At 38.2% G+C, this 14865-nt stretch overlaps 1 protein-coding gene across 1 annotated transcript; it reads left to right on the top strand.

Moving 5' to 3' along the window:
• The first annotated feature begins 948 nt into the window (after window positions 1–948).
• Window positions 949–13613, top strand: LOC110158025 (keratin, type I cytoskeletal 18-like). Its single transcript, XM_020922450.2, is given in 9 exon segments — window positions 949–1247; window positions 2293–2505; window positions 6971–7053; window positions 7984–8140; window positions 9564–9728; window positions 9809–9934; window positions 11075–11295; window positions 13190–13240; window positions 13242–13613. Coding segments are annotated over 9 exon segments (1296 nt in total). The 5' UTR covers window positions 949–1025; the 3' UTR covers window positions 13300–13613.
• The last annotated feature ends 1252 nt before the right edge of the window (window positions 13614–14865 follow it).

Here is a 14865-nt window from a genome sequence, read left to right as displayed (position 1 = left end):
CTAAAGCTATTATCGAAATTAGTTACTCATTTGAGCAGGTGTCAGTAACTAATTTCGATAATAGCTTTAGTAGAGGTTGGTATCAGTATACTAAAAAAGTCACAATCACAGGACAGAAATTAAACTTTCCTGGGAATCACATCAAGTAGTACACGCCCAAGGTTCAATATTTAACCTATCTGGTCTGACAGATATAACACCACATGGTAATATTAAAATAAAAGTACTATTTAATGCTCAAAATCACATTCTAATAAATGAATTAAGTTTATTTTTGGTTGTTTGTATGAAAAAATATACATACATTTTCTATTTCTATACATTTCCTAACCTGTGAGTAAATAATAAATAATTTTTTTTTTTATTTTATCCTAATTGTATCAGAATCAGTATTGAGTATCAAGTTGTGTGCTTTGTATTAAAATCAAGTTTTTTGTAAAAAATAACTTTTTTGGTCTTTATATTGGTACATACTTTACTAAAAATGTAATAACTATAAAATATAATTCTTGTTAATGTGTGTCTGGCTTGTAGAAGGTGGGTATACTATATCTCCCATTTGATCTGAACAGTTTGTTTTCATTGACCAAACATACTGTACATTGTGTTCTTTCAGGTAACGATCAAAAGACACAGCCTTGTACTTTATAAAAGATGATGACGTTGTATCTTTACAGCGTTAGTTTTGTTAGTAATTGAAATTAGACACACAGTAAAGTAACAGAGAATGAAGTAGAGAAGTAACTCTTGAATCAAAAAAAGAAAAGGCAGCAGCAGTCAGCAGATTTAAACTAAATGACTAGCCTCCCCAAAAATCTCCTGTCTATTACTTTTACGGGACAAAGCCTTGAGTGAAAGCCTGCTGCGGTCTAAGCCGGTGGAAAAGGGGGCGGATTCAGGGGAGGGGCTGGGGGCGGTGCCGGGGCCCATGGTTTATATAGTTTAGCGGTTCACCGGCTGCTCCTGCCTTGTGTCTGTGTGCTCCTGTCTTTGCCTGTGCCTCTGTGCTCCCAGCCTCTCTGACCATGAAGTCTTCCAGACAGACCACGTACTCCATGCAGTCCTCCAGCAGCAGCCGGCCGGGGGGTATCTCTATCACCCGCTCCTCTGGCCCCGTCTACAGGGCCTCCAGCATCCACGGAGGAGCTGGAGGGTCCCGCATCAGTGTGAGCTCTGCCGGCACGCTCAGGTCCTCCATGGGCTCTGGGGCTGGACTAGGTCTGGGGGGCTTTTCCAGCAGTGTCCAGGTATTTGTATTTCTATTTATTCATTTATTAAAGAGACAGTATATATTAAAAGATAAAATGATGCAAAAGGAAAAACATACTTGTAAATAATTTTTATTCTTAGTCTCTTGTGAGAAAATATTTTGGAGTTATAAAGTGTACATCTGTGACTAGAATATAGTTGTTATTGTGTAGAAAAAATTAAGTCTTGCTACTACTACTCCAGTTAAAACTTTTACTATCACTTTTTTGTTTCTACTACTACTTCTACTGCACAAAAACATGATGTTACTTTAGTACACATTAAAGTAAGAGTTTCATTTTTCACTTTTTATTTTTTGTAGTATAGAACTTTAAGAATAACTTTGTAATTGTACAGCTATATTTAGACATGACTAAAACTTGATTAGCTGTGTTTGCCTCTGCTAATACAAATACTTGTGATTGTACTGCTGCATTAATGGGTTAGTGGTAGCCATAGTTTCACTGTTGCCTAGAGCTGAAGACGAACAGCCAATGGCATGCCACCTGTGTAATGTACTAAATGGGGCCCAGTCTCCAGTATGGGCGGGACATTTGAGTCTACTGGCTGAGTTCATGTTTATTTATTTCGTATTAAAGGTGCACTATGTAACATTTCGGTTGTGATATGCCATTACTCCGCCTGGAATGTTCCACAGTATGACATTAAACAGCTCTACCTTATATTTATGGTGGGTTTATAGCTCAAAATTACCTAGAAGAAACGCATCTCCACAGATCTGACCTGTAACTTGGTCTGGTTCGGTCCCCATGAAGATAGAAAGGTTTAATGCCATACTGTGAAACATTCCAGACAAAGCAATAACAAGCATTTGACAGAACCTCCACCAGAAAAGTTACACAATGCACCTTTAATAGATTTTAATTTTTTATTTTTTTTTGTCGCACATGCTACTACTATACTTCTATTACTACTACACAGTTTATAAAGCTTTTATTGTGACCTGCTCAATGAACTGGACGCTATAAAAAGATCAAGAAGTATTATTATATTCTTATTATATTATATTTTTTGTCCCTCCAGGTGACTGGTAGCGGCGCTGACATCATGGGCAACGAGAAGTTTGCCATGCAGAACCTGAACGACCGCTTGGCCAACTACCTGGACACTGTGAGAAACCTGGAGCAGGCCAATCAGAAGCTGGAGATCAAGATCAAGGAGGCCCTGGCCAAGAGTGGACCAGACTTCAGAGACTACAGCAAGTACCAGGGCATTCTGGACGACCTGAGGAAGAAGGTGAGGGGGGCCTTTATTGTTATATGTTACAGTATATAAGTGCAAAAATAAATAAATACTCAAAATATACACATTTATAGCATATTATGTATTGTTGGCCTTTATGTATAAGTAAAAGTAAGTAAGAACAATTTTTAGGTATCTGTACTTTACTTAAGTCCATTTTAAAGTGGATACTTTTAACTTGTACTTACTACATTTACACTTCACATGCACAACATTTGAGAGCAGGTATCTGAACTTTCCACTCCACTACATTTTTGAACAGGACTGAAAATTAAAAGTATTTTTTTTATTATTGTTTGAGGCTTGCTGAAACATCAGAGGGTTTATTATATAACATTTCTCACATAATTTAAGTAAACAAAAATATAACAACAAATAAACTATAAAAACAACTGGAATAAAAAGACTGATTAAATTGTTTCTGTTGAACTAAACTCAGTACAAAATCAATTCATATGAAACTTTATTAGATCTCAAAAGTTTTGCAAAATACTTTTACTTTTTACTCTTTAAGTACATTTCAACAGGTACTTTAATACCTTTAGTTTTTCATGTTACTTGAATATTTTTAGCTCCTGTATCTGTACTTTTTATTTAAATAACAACGTTGACTACTTCTTCCACAACTACAAAACATACAACGCATACAACAGCATTTTGTCTACAGTATTTTAGGGCAAATACCTTCAACTTCAAACTATAAAAATTTAACATGACTTTAAAAAAAAACATACCTATTACCTACTGTATGTTATCAGTGTAAACAGTAACAACAGTTATACAAAATAACAACGCAAACACACTGGAGATTGAAAAACAGTTTGATAGACCAGTAAAAATATTCATAATAATGCACAACAAAACATGAACAAAAGTGAACATTAATACTTTATAATCATCCAACCGAATAATCCGAACCATGTGATTAAATGTTAGTTGAGCCACATTTGTTAATGATTGACTGTAAAAATAACAGCGTGCCCACAGAATGTCTGTCTGGGCATGGGCAGGGACAGCGACAGGGGCAGGGACAGGGGCAAGGACAGGGGCAGGAGCAGAGACAGCGGCAGGAAACAGGGGTAGGGACCAGAGGCAGAGACAGGCAGCAGGGACAGGAACTATTGTCAGGGAGAGGAGCTAGAGCAGAGACAGGGACCAGGGGTAGGGGCAGAGACAGGGACACTACCAGAGACAGAGACAGGGGCAGGAACCAGGGGTAGGGACCAGGGGCAGGGAAAGGCGGCTGGGACAGGAACTAGGGTCAGGGGCTGGGGCTGGAGCAGAGACAGGGGCAGGGGCCGGAAACATTATGGGGCAGGAATGTCCACTCTCAGACAAACACTGAAAAACAAGAGGCCAGCAAAAGGTCAAACAGCACACAGGGAGACATACATCAGATCTGTAACAGGCTTTTTCCTCTTCCCCCACTTTTAAAACAAACACCAAGAGCGGGACAATTATGAACCAGAACTGCTACAGAGGCCTACTGTGAGTTACATAACATATGGAAAGCATTTTGAACCATTTGAACAAAAAACGTGGAGTATGCAAGCGTAGACTTCCAGAAAACTGCACTATAAACAGCCTAATCTAGTCTGTACTGTTGAACTATTGTGTATCAAGGTCTTACAGAAATGGTTTTCATTCAAACTTCGCCTTCTTTCTCATGGTTAGTCTTCAGGGACACTTTCCCAGAAGAACATTCCCGTTGGTTAATCAACCCAACCACTGAATTACAAAATGTCTGCTGTAGCAAGTGGAAAATATATTAGTCATTCCCTCCAAGAAACTATATTTTACTTTTGGAAGGAGCATCACGGATAGAAAAGCCAAATACGCCCCCAGTATTTTTAAAAGAGTTGGTTTTCTCATCCCAACAGATGGATTTGTGTAACTTTAGACAAATCAAACAACATTTTAAAACCCTGCTACAAGTCCTATCTCTCAGAATTATGTAGAGTTTGTAGAATTTTTATCTTCCAATCCAAAGGTTGATGGTTCATATCCCTCTTTTAACATAAAACATCATTGGTAGAACTGTCAGATCCACTTCCAGCTCCAAAAAAATGAATGCTGTTGTTGTTTAATTGGACAAGACACTTAACCCACCTCATCACCAGTGTCTGCGTACACGGGTGTGTGAATGGGTGAGTGGTTCCTTGATGTAATGCGCTTTGAGGGCCTTGAAGGTAGAAAAGAACTGTGTAAATTTGACCTTTTTCCATTTGACAAAAACTACTTTATTCCAGTCAAGAAAATTGTCAAAGAACCTTAGGCCTGTCACGACAACACATTTTGCAGTACAATATAGTGCTTAAGAACATGTAGATGATAAATGATAATAATGAAACTAATTTATGCCACTGACAAATGACCTTGAAGTAAAATTATCCCCCAAAAACGATTTCCAAAGGTACAATACAGTTAATATAGTAGCAGAATTAAACATTTTAGTAGTTAGTTTGTATCTGTAATGAAAATAGAAGTACACACAGTAAATATTCCACAGCAAAAAGTAATGTCATGCTAAGTAAGTTCTAAATATGTGTCATTTAGAACATTTACCTTGATTTGAGTAGATGTGACTGAAATCAACATGCAAAATTATCTACCAATGGAATAAGTATTTCTTTCTTAATTGAAACTACATAATATTTATAGTTCTATATAATATAATATAATACTTTACTTGTCATTTGAAATCTTCTCAAATCAGATGAACATCTTATTAATTCAAATCATTTTAAACTGGATTTCACTTTTTGTAGTGTGACTCCCAAAAAATAAATATCATACATCAAAAGATAAGTCAATGTAGTATTTATCGTCACAGGTCTTTAGTAGGAACAGCAAGAAAACAGATCACTAAGTTATGTAAGTCCAAGACAGACTCAGGGTTTTTTAGTGGGAATGTGGGTTGTGTAAACATACAAGAGGCCAAAGTTACATTCGTTCTTCACTCAGCTCAAACTGAACTGGTGCCTCTTTCTTGAAACTCTCATGGGAAAATACACGTACACAAACACTGGGCTCCCAAACTCCCAGACCAGTCCAGAGAGTGCAGAGTCAGCCAGCCGTGCCACCACACCCACATGCCACGTGGGCACCTCCTCCGCTCTATGCAAATGTCCACTCATCCTGGACATAGACGTGACCTGGTACTTTGTGATTGGAAGGTTACAGTGGATAAAATCACCTGGTTCTTGCTCTCCTTACATTCTCTTATCTTCGATTGCAAATATTGAAGATCATATAACTATAAATGTTTTTTTTTAAATGAATCCATGTACAAATATTTAACTATAGAGCGCGTGATGGGAGGAAGGTTTCAAAGGTCGGACAATGTTTGAAGAGGTTTTGGCTGTCATCCAGAAGCCATTTTCTGTTTATGAAAATTAAATTAACCGAAACGTACAACAGTCACTTTTAAAAACACTGTTCAGAGACTTACACTTGAAACCATTTTTACCTTTTGGATGAATGAACATGAAACACTGACTGGTTTGATTGGGGATGATATTAAACAGGAAATTATCTCAGACTTTGTGCTTTGAAGGTGCCCTGTGTAACTTTTCTAGTAGAGGTCTTGCCATTTATTTGTCTTCATGGAGATGCTATTCCTTTACCTACAATATTCATTATTCATTCATATTCATGTATGACTTTAAACCCCTCTCACAGTCAGAATCCATTTGTTTAAAAATATTTTTGAGCAATAAAAACACCCTAAATTGAATAAATGCATCTTATAGATGTTTAATACCATATTGTAGAACATGACAGGCAAAGCAATAGCATCTCCTTGGTAGACGTAGCCAGGCTGGCACCACCTAGTGCCTCCGCTCAATTTCATTTCTCTCCAGCATTTAGGTCAGGAATCAGAATACACACGATGGTTTTCAAGAACCCCAGAAGTTGTAGACGAAGACATACATTCTCTGTTGGCAACGATTCCTGAGATGGAGGATTTGAAGTCGAAACAAAGAGAATACTTGGTGAATTTTATCAAGGAGAAAGACATTCTTGCCCTTTTTCCTACAAGATTTGGGAAAAGCTTAATATACCAGTTAGCCCCATTAGCGGCGCATCACCAAATAGCAGCGATTGGTTAAATAAAAAAGTACCTGCCTAGTGTCGAGCGAATAAATCCTAATGCTGTGAGGTCAGATGGTTTCCACAAAGTAAAACCGGCTGATGAATCAGGCTATGGTAACCTGAAAAGTTACACAGTGCACCTTTAATGTACTTTACCCTTGAAAAGTACACAGATCCCCTTTTCAAATATTGATGTAAGAGACACTTTCATTGACCCATTAGCTCATTAGTTTTCCATGTCCATTAACTTCTAGGACCAATACAAACAAACAAATCCACTGACCCTCTCACGGTCACAATGGGTCTTTAGATGAGCTATTTAAGCTCCTATTTGAACAGATGTCCTTGTTTGTCCACCCTTTAGGTTTTTGATGCCACCACTGACAATGCTCGCCTGGTCTTGAACATTGACAACGCCCGATTGGCTGCAGATGACTTCAGAGTGAAGTAAGTCCCATCCTCTTTCAGTCTCTCAGTCACCGTAAACATATATGTGCGGGTACACTCCCTGGATAATGTGGACTGGGCGTGGGCGTGCGCTTGGGTGTCATCCTTAAACCACTGGACTGCAGGATCACCTTGAGAGAATGGGTGGATCTGACAGATGGTTTCTAAGTATTAGTGGTTTGGGAATTACAATGGAACATTTTGTGGAATTGGAAACACCCAAAAGTGATGAAAAGTATACATTTGGTATTTGTTATGTAGATTAGCGTTGTTTCCACGTAATATGTAAGTAATGTAAATATAATGTAACTTTTTTGTCATAGGTCAACAGTCATAGATCTTGGACATAGAGATTCTTGAAAGATCATTTGACTGCCTTTTTGACCTAATCCCATCCTAATTAATTTATGGAGTAAAACATCCAGTTGTAGGAGACCATAGACTGTATAAAGACGTGGACTAAGGGCGTGGAACGTCACCTATAGCGTCTGGCTCGAGTCAAGTAAAGCAGTTATGGGGTGAATTTGTAGTCATATTAGGAATAGGAATTTATTTACGGACAAAACAGCTAAATAAAAACACTAGGATCAAATAAAGTGGGTTAATAAGAACATTTAAACACCCAAATGATGAGGTTCACTGCTGCAGTTACAGAGAAAGGGGTGACAGTTTTTCAATGTAAATTCAATTGGAGCCAAAATCCATGGAGCCGGAAGTGCCCCCATGAACACTTCCTATTTGGATCATGGCGGGTTAGCTATGTCCATTTATATATACAGTCTGTGCTGGAGACATCTGCCCTTCACGCTATACTAGTATTTGCTTAATTTCAAGTATCCTTTTTAAAACACATGTTGAAGTCACAGGTACAATACTCGTAGTTTTGTATCATTGCGTATCAATTCTTATCATATTTTTTCTACTACGCAGGTATGAGTCCGAGCTGGCCATCCGTCAGTCAGTGGAGGCAGACATCGTAGGTTTGAGGAAGGTGATCGATGACACGAACATGACCAGAATGAACCTGGAAAGTGAGATCGAGGGACTGAAGGAGGAGCTGATCCACCTCAAGAAGAACCACGAGAACGTAAGAACATAACACCAGCTATTGTGTGTCCACCTGCAGCCAGTGGTCATTTACTCTGCTCCACTGACTCATAATGTGTGTTTGTGCAGAATTAACTCTGATGCTCTGAACAAACACGCATTGAGCAAAACAGGATGTACTAGGCCTACAGGCTTAAGCAAACAACCACACCTGTGTAGATGTATACACATATTATTTACCCAATGTATATATCGTTATATCTAACAAATCCAGCATATTTTAGATAGCTAAAGAAACAAAAAGAAAGTAAGTTAAAATGACTTAAATTAAGAACATTTGACTTTATTTGAGTAGATTCATCTTTACAAGTAAAATGATATACCAATGGAATGCTTTTCTTATTTCAAGCAATATTACATTTTTTTTCAGTGCAAAAAGTTATAGTTTTTCTTATCTTAAGTGTAACAAGATGTATTTTCATAAGAACAAAATGTCCTGTTCAATTGCTAAATAATTTTGCTTGTCAAGTGAAATTTACTCAGATCATGATAAAACTTTTTTTAATTCAAGTAATCTTAACTTGGCTAGATTTTAGTTTTTGCAGTGTTAAAGAGGAGATTGTGTCACTTTTTGAAATATGTTTATGTGAATACAGTGGTTAGCCTCATCGTAAAGAGCATCTCCATCTGAATTTGGCAATCAAGAACTGCCACAAATGCCTGTGGCCCAAAGCCAAAATAAAACCATTTGTTTTCAAAAGGAAATGGAAAATTGGAAGTAAGAGATTATAGGCACCTTCTGTGTTATTATAGCTAACCATAAGTCAGACGGAAAGGCCAAGGTCAACAAAGTTTACTAAATACTGAAATAATGTTGCCTTTAATTTAAAAAAGTACAACGTCAGATTTCTGAGAGTACAATACGTGTACAAATTGTTTCAAAAGATTCAAGGTCTTTTTTTTTTTTTTCTCAACAGTGTCAGTTTATTATAATTTAATGCAACTGAAAGGTTATTTTTCACTAAACACTGGGGGGGGGCTATCAGCTGCTTGTTTTTATGAATATGTCACTGGAATGTTCCACAGTATAACATTAAACAGCTCTACCTTGCATTCATTATATTACAGGTAGATTTGTGGCTCAACAATGTACATGTAACTTGGTCTGCTTTGGTCTTCATGAAGATAGAGATGTTTAATACCATACTGTGAAACAGTCCTGAAAAAACAATAGCATCTCCATCAAGCAGCAAAAGCATTTGATGGACTCTTTCACTAGAAAAGTTACACAATGCACCTTTAATGTTTGTTTGCTTAGTGTTTTGTGTCTGTGGGGAGAGAGGGGTGGTTGTGGGAGTTTCTTTTGTCTATTTTTGCTTTCAGCATGTATAATTTCAAAATTGGATTAAAAAAGACTGCACCACGTAACTAACTACATTGTGAATATGTCTTTGTGTTTTCAGGAGGTGAGAGAGCTGCGTAAACAGATCGCACAGTCAGGTGTCCACGTGGACGTCGACGCCCCCAAAGGTCAAGACCTGTCCCAGATCATGGCAGAGATCAGGGCCAAGTACGAGCAGATGGCAAAGAAGAATCAGGAGGAGCTCAAAGCATGGCACGAGTCTCAGGTAAGAGCACCGTCACTACTTAGTATTGCTGTCATATCAAAACAAACCAGCTGAGATGATGATGTGGGCTTTGTTTTCAGATAACAGAAGTCCAGAGCCAGGTGACACAGAACACAGAGGCACTGAAGGGAGCACAGACTGAAGTGAATGACCTCCGCAGACAGATACAGACTCTGGAGATCGAGCTGGAGTCACAGAGGAGCCTGGTGAGAAAACTTATATAGCACTTGTTTCTAGGCATGGTACAATATTCAAATTTAGTGTCACGATAAAAATTTTATGAATATGATTAATTATGCTTTTAACAGTATGAATAAGGTCCATATTAAACAACTGTTATAGTGTTGTACTTTGTTATGAGTGAAAACAACAATGATCTATAAGAAAACATCCAGGATAAGTAGCTCTTCTGCACATTCTGGTGATTTATGGCCATTATCTTCATTGGCCATTATCACAATTATATCAAATATCCCACAAACTATTATTGCTTTGTTCCATCCCTACTTGTTTCACGTACTCAGCACTCTCACTACAGCTCACTGCACTGTTGACAGAAGCATTCACACGCCAATGACCTGGTGCCACGGCGCAGTGCACACCGTCAGTCCTGAACTGGATGGTTTAGTCTTAACTGTGGGCCAAAGCAGTCAATGGAAACACAACCTGCATTTGCTTTAAAAATGAAATATAACACCAACAACAAATAATGATCAAAGTTAGCTAAGGTCAGCTATCCTTAAACGCCCTGTAAATGACGTTTTTAAAGTTCAGTTTAGTTCAGGGAAATGTCTTACAAGCCACCTTCAAAATGTAACTAGTAAAAAGTTACACTTGGGCCTCCTTGTGGTTTCATAAAAGGCATTTAATTGGTTGAGGACCATGTGAAAGCAACTGCCTGGCACTATCCCAAAAGACCAGCGGAGTAAGAGGAAAATAAGTAGACAGGGTTAGAAGTCCAAACAGAGCCAAGTTTCTCTACCATCTTTCAACTTCAAGTACACCGAAGTCAATATGATATCCGATACTTATGCTGCTGTGGCCAATAACTGATATTTTCTGATATATTGATAACAAATATATAATAAATAATAAATAATAGAATAAAGTTTCAGTACCAATATTTGAAAACCCTCAGATGTCGCCAATACCAATATCAGAACCAGTATAGATGGATAGGTAGATAAATACTTTATTGATCCCATAGGAAATTTAATTTTCGACAGTAGCAATGAAGCAAACATAATAATATAGCAGTCCTTCCTCTTGCATTCACCATATATCGTCCATCCATAAAAATATTGTAAGTAGCTGATATATTTTCTATCATGTTTTTCTACGTCCAGAAAGCGTCTCTGGAGGGCACACTGCGGGACACAGAGATGCGCTACAACATGGAGATCGAGGCTCTGAACAACGTGATCTTGGGGCTTGAGGCGGAGCTCACACAGCTGAGGAGCAGCATCCAGTTGCAGACACAGGATTACGAAGCTCTGCTTAACACCAAGATGAAGCTCGAGGCCGAGATCGCCACCTACAGGAGACTGCTGGATGGGGAGGACTTCAGGTGAGGAGACGTTGTTATTGTTACGATATACTGTGTCTCTTCTTTCACCATCTCCTGTACTTGTCCAACCTGTCACAATCTTTCACTATCCAAAACATCTCCTTAATTACTGTTCTAGTCTTAAAGGTCCTATATTATGCTTTTTCAGGCTTTTTTTTGTTCAGAGTTTGTTAGGACAGCTTATCATTGGTATTTAATTTTGGATTGCTGGCTGAGTGTTCACAGGTTGTACTGAAGCTGTGTAAATAAGGCTAAAACAACGTTTGTAAGATATTAGAGCAACATGCTTTGTAGTGAAGGCCATGTGAGTGTGCAAATTAAGTGTAGCTGTGTAAACTTTGAAGCTCCCGGGAGAAGGGTGGGGCCATCTTATCACATAACCTGGTGGGATTTAACTTTTTGAGCTTCTCAGAAGACAGGCTAAAGATGCAGGGTTAGTCAACTGTATATTTGTAGTGAGAGAAATCAGTAGGTGACAGGTCAGAGCAAAGAGAGAAAAGGTAATTTTACATAATATGGACCTTTAAGGAAAAGCTCATTTTCTGCCTCCTATCTTTTCCCAGTTCAATGGAACAAAAAGTACAGTGAATCTAAATAGTAAGTAAAAAGACTATTACTTATTTTCAATTAAATGTACCAAGCTTATAATTACTACTTTACTTCTTTCTTATAAAAACATGAGAAGAGTCCCTGTTGCGTAAATGATGAAGGCTTGTGCTTGAATGTTGGACAAACTTCGACTACAAAGTTTCTCACTGAATGCTTTGTTAAAATCAGCCATTAATCAAATACCATGTCCATTTGCATGCTATTACTTCAATTGTTTTAATCTCCATTCCTGTAGTAAAAAAAACAAAAAACAAAGCCCCATGTTCGGTTAGAAACTTTTGATTTGGTCTTGGATACAGAAATATGCATACGTTAAAGGTCCTATATTACACAAAATTGACTCTTGTGAGCTTTAAGCCAAATTAGAATGTTGTTACCTCCTCAAAAACATACCCAGAGTTGTGTTTTGTTTCATTCACACATTCACACATATTAGTCTGTCTATTACATCTCTTAATTTCTAAAGCTCAGAATGCTCTGTTCCACCTTGTGCTGTCACGAAGCAGTAGTTTTCAAATCAAATTATTCTAGTGGAGGTTCAAGTAGTTCGGGGTCTTGTTCATGAGCTCTCGATTTACCGGTCAATCTACGTTCCTCCCCTCACCTATGGTCATGAGCTCTGAGTAATGACTGAAAGGACGAGATCGCTGACACAAGCAGTCGAAATGAGTTTCGTCCGCAGGGTGGCTGAGTGCTCCATTAGAGATAGGATGAGGAGCTCAGCCATACGGGAGGAGCTCGGAGTAGAGCCGCTGCTCCTCTGCATCAAGAGAAGCCAGCTGAGGAGTCTCGGGCATCTGTTCTGGATGCCTGGTGGGACTATGTCTCTCGGCTGGCCTGGCAACGCCTCGGAGTACCCTCTGGAGGAGCTGGAGGAAGTGTCCACGGTGAAGGAAGTTTGGGAGTCCCTGCTTAGATTGTTGCCCCCGCGACCTCGGCCCAGATAAGCAGAAGAAAATGGATGGATGATTCTAATGAAGGTGTATGGAGACATGTCTTACCACATGACATCACAAGGTGGAACAGGGTTTTCTGAGAAGAACTCAGCCTAAATGTGTAGGATCTGTGTGTTGAACATATGCGAATGAAACCTGCAAAACAAAACTCCAGGTATGTTTGTGATGAGGAAAAAACATTATAACAGATCAGAAAATAGCGTAATATGGGCCTTTTAACAACTAAGGGGCCTAACACTTAAGTTACATATTTCCTCTTTCCAACAATAACAGAGCAACTAGTTTAGTGAATGTTTTACTAATATCACTGTATGATTTTTTCTCTTTAGCCTTCAAGACGCCCTGCAGGAGAAGACAGTGAAAACCCAAGTGATGACAGTCACAGACCCTGGTGGACGGAAAAGTGGTCGCCACCAACACAGAGACCAAGCAACTGTAAACGTCCCACAGTACCTGAACGCAACACTAATTAATCACAATTGGCCATTTTTAGTCATGCAAAACTAATTATCTACAAGTCTGTAAAACAACTGGAGCAGAAAACCTAGTCATCTTTTATTTATTCCATTACCATCATGTCTGTTCATGTATTTATGTGTTGACGAAATGTTTACAAAATTTGGTTCACTTGTGTGGAAAGTTGTCCGAAATTTTGAAGAAATCGTAAACAAAACTATTTTTCATGTTTTTGGTTTTCTGTCCATTCAGTTCCGTCTACATGTTTCATATCATTAAAGTCAACTGTCTTTACTATATCGTCTTCCTTTTTTTTCTTTTAATTACTCATTCTTATGCCATTTGCTTTCCAGCTCAGTTTTAAAACCCACAATCTTCTGGTTATAGGGCATGAACGCTAACTTAGCTCTCACAGTCTGTAATTACAACTATTCCAGCCAATATAAAGCAATATGACAAGAAACCTCGTTATTTTGTTGAGGTTCACCAGCCAATTTCTGATGAAACATATCCAGTATAGTCAAGCTGAGTAATAAAAGGAGACACTTCAGACAGGCACTAACCACAGAGTTCCTGTTTTGAATACTCATTAAACATGAAAAGGAATGCATCGATCTGATACTGGAAAATTTGACTGATCTTTCAGATATTCATTCAGCAGATATGCAATAGGACTATTTCTTGGTTGTAGCTGGTCCATAAAGTCTCATAATGTTTTTCCCCATTGTTCTTGAGATATGCACATCTCTATTTATTTGAATTACGATGGACTGGAAACTTATTAGTTAGGTCTCCTACTAGATAACCAGAACTGAAGGTAGTTTTATTTTTTTGCTAGTACAATTACATTTTTGTTTACATCCATCCATTTTTGTTTACATATGATTATAATTTTTCTTATGATTATTACTTAAAGGTAAACAACTCTCATTTATTGTCATACTGAGAGAAAATCTAATTGCTCTGATGCCTCGGCCATTTGTGTCACTGGCAGCAACTGGTTGAGGGCCCCTCCAGGTTTGGGGGCCCTAAGCAGCCGCCTACTTTTGCCTAATGGTAGCACCGCCTCTGTCTGTACTAGGTAAATAACAGCTACACAACTCATTTGGATTAGTTTTGTCTTATGTAATTTTTGTTTAAAGGAAAAAAATGCTGTTTTCGGTCTCTACACTGGTATTTGTTTATGTCAAAGGTGGAGATGGATCAAGGAGATGTTATTGCTTTGTCTGGAATGTTTCACAGTATAGCATTAAACCTTAAATCTTCATGGAGAACAAACCAAAAACGTTGCAGGTCAGGTCTGCGGAGAGGCAACCCCGCTCACAGTCATAATGTCTGTTTTTCAAGGTATTTTTGAGCTATAAAACCACACGGGATGTTTAATGTCATACTGTGGAACATTCCAGACAGACTAAAGCCATATCTATAGAAACAAAAAGGTAACAGACCCCTAACAAAAAAGTTACATCGTGCACCTTAAAAGCTAAAGAATCGAAATCAGTATTGGAACTGAAAAAGCTGAATCATTGCATCCCTACTCATGAATATA

This window comes from Boleophthalmus pectinirostris, unplaced genomic scaffold, assembly GCF_026225935.1.
Source record: "Boleophthalmus pectinirostris isolate CB_2022bp ecotype Guang Dong unplaced genomic scaffold, ASM2622593v1 HiC_scaffold_8, whole genome shotgun sequence".
Lineage (NCBI taxonomy): Eukaryota > Metazoa > Chordata > Actinopteri > Gobiiformes > Gobiidae > Boleophthalmus > Boleophthalmus pectinirostris.
This window is presented reverse-complemented; position numbering and strand designations above follow the sequence as displayed.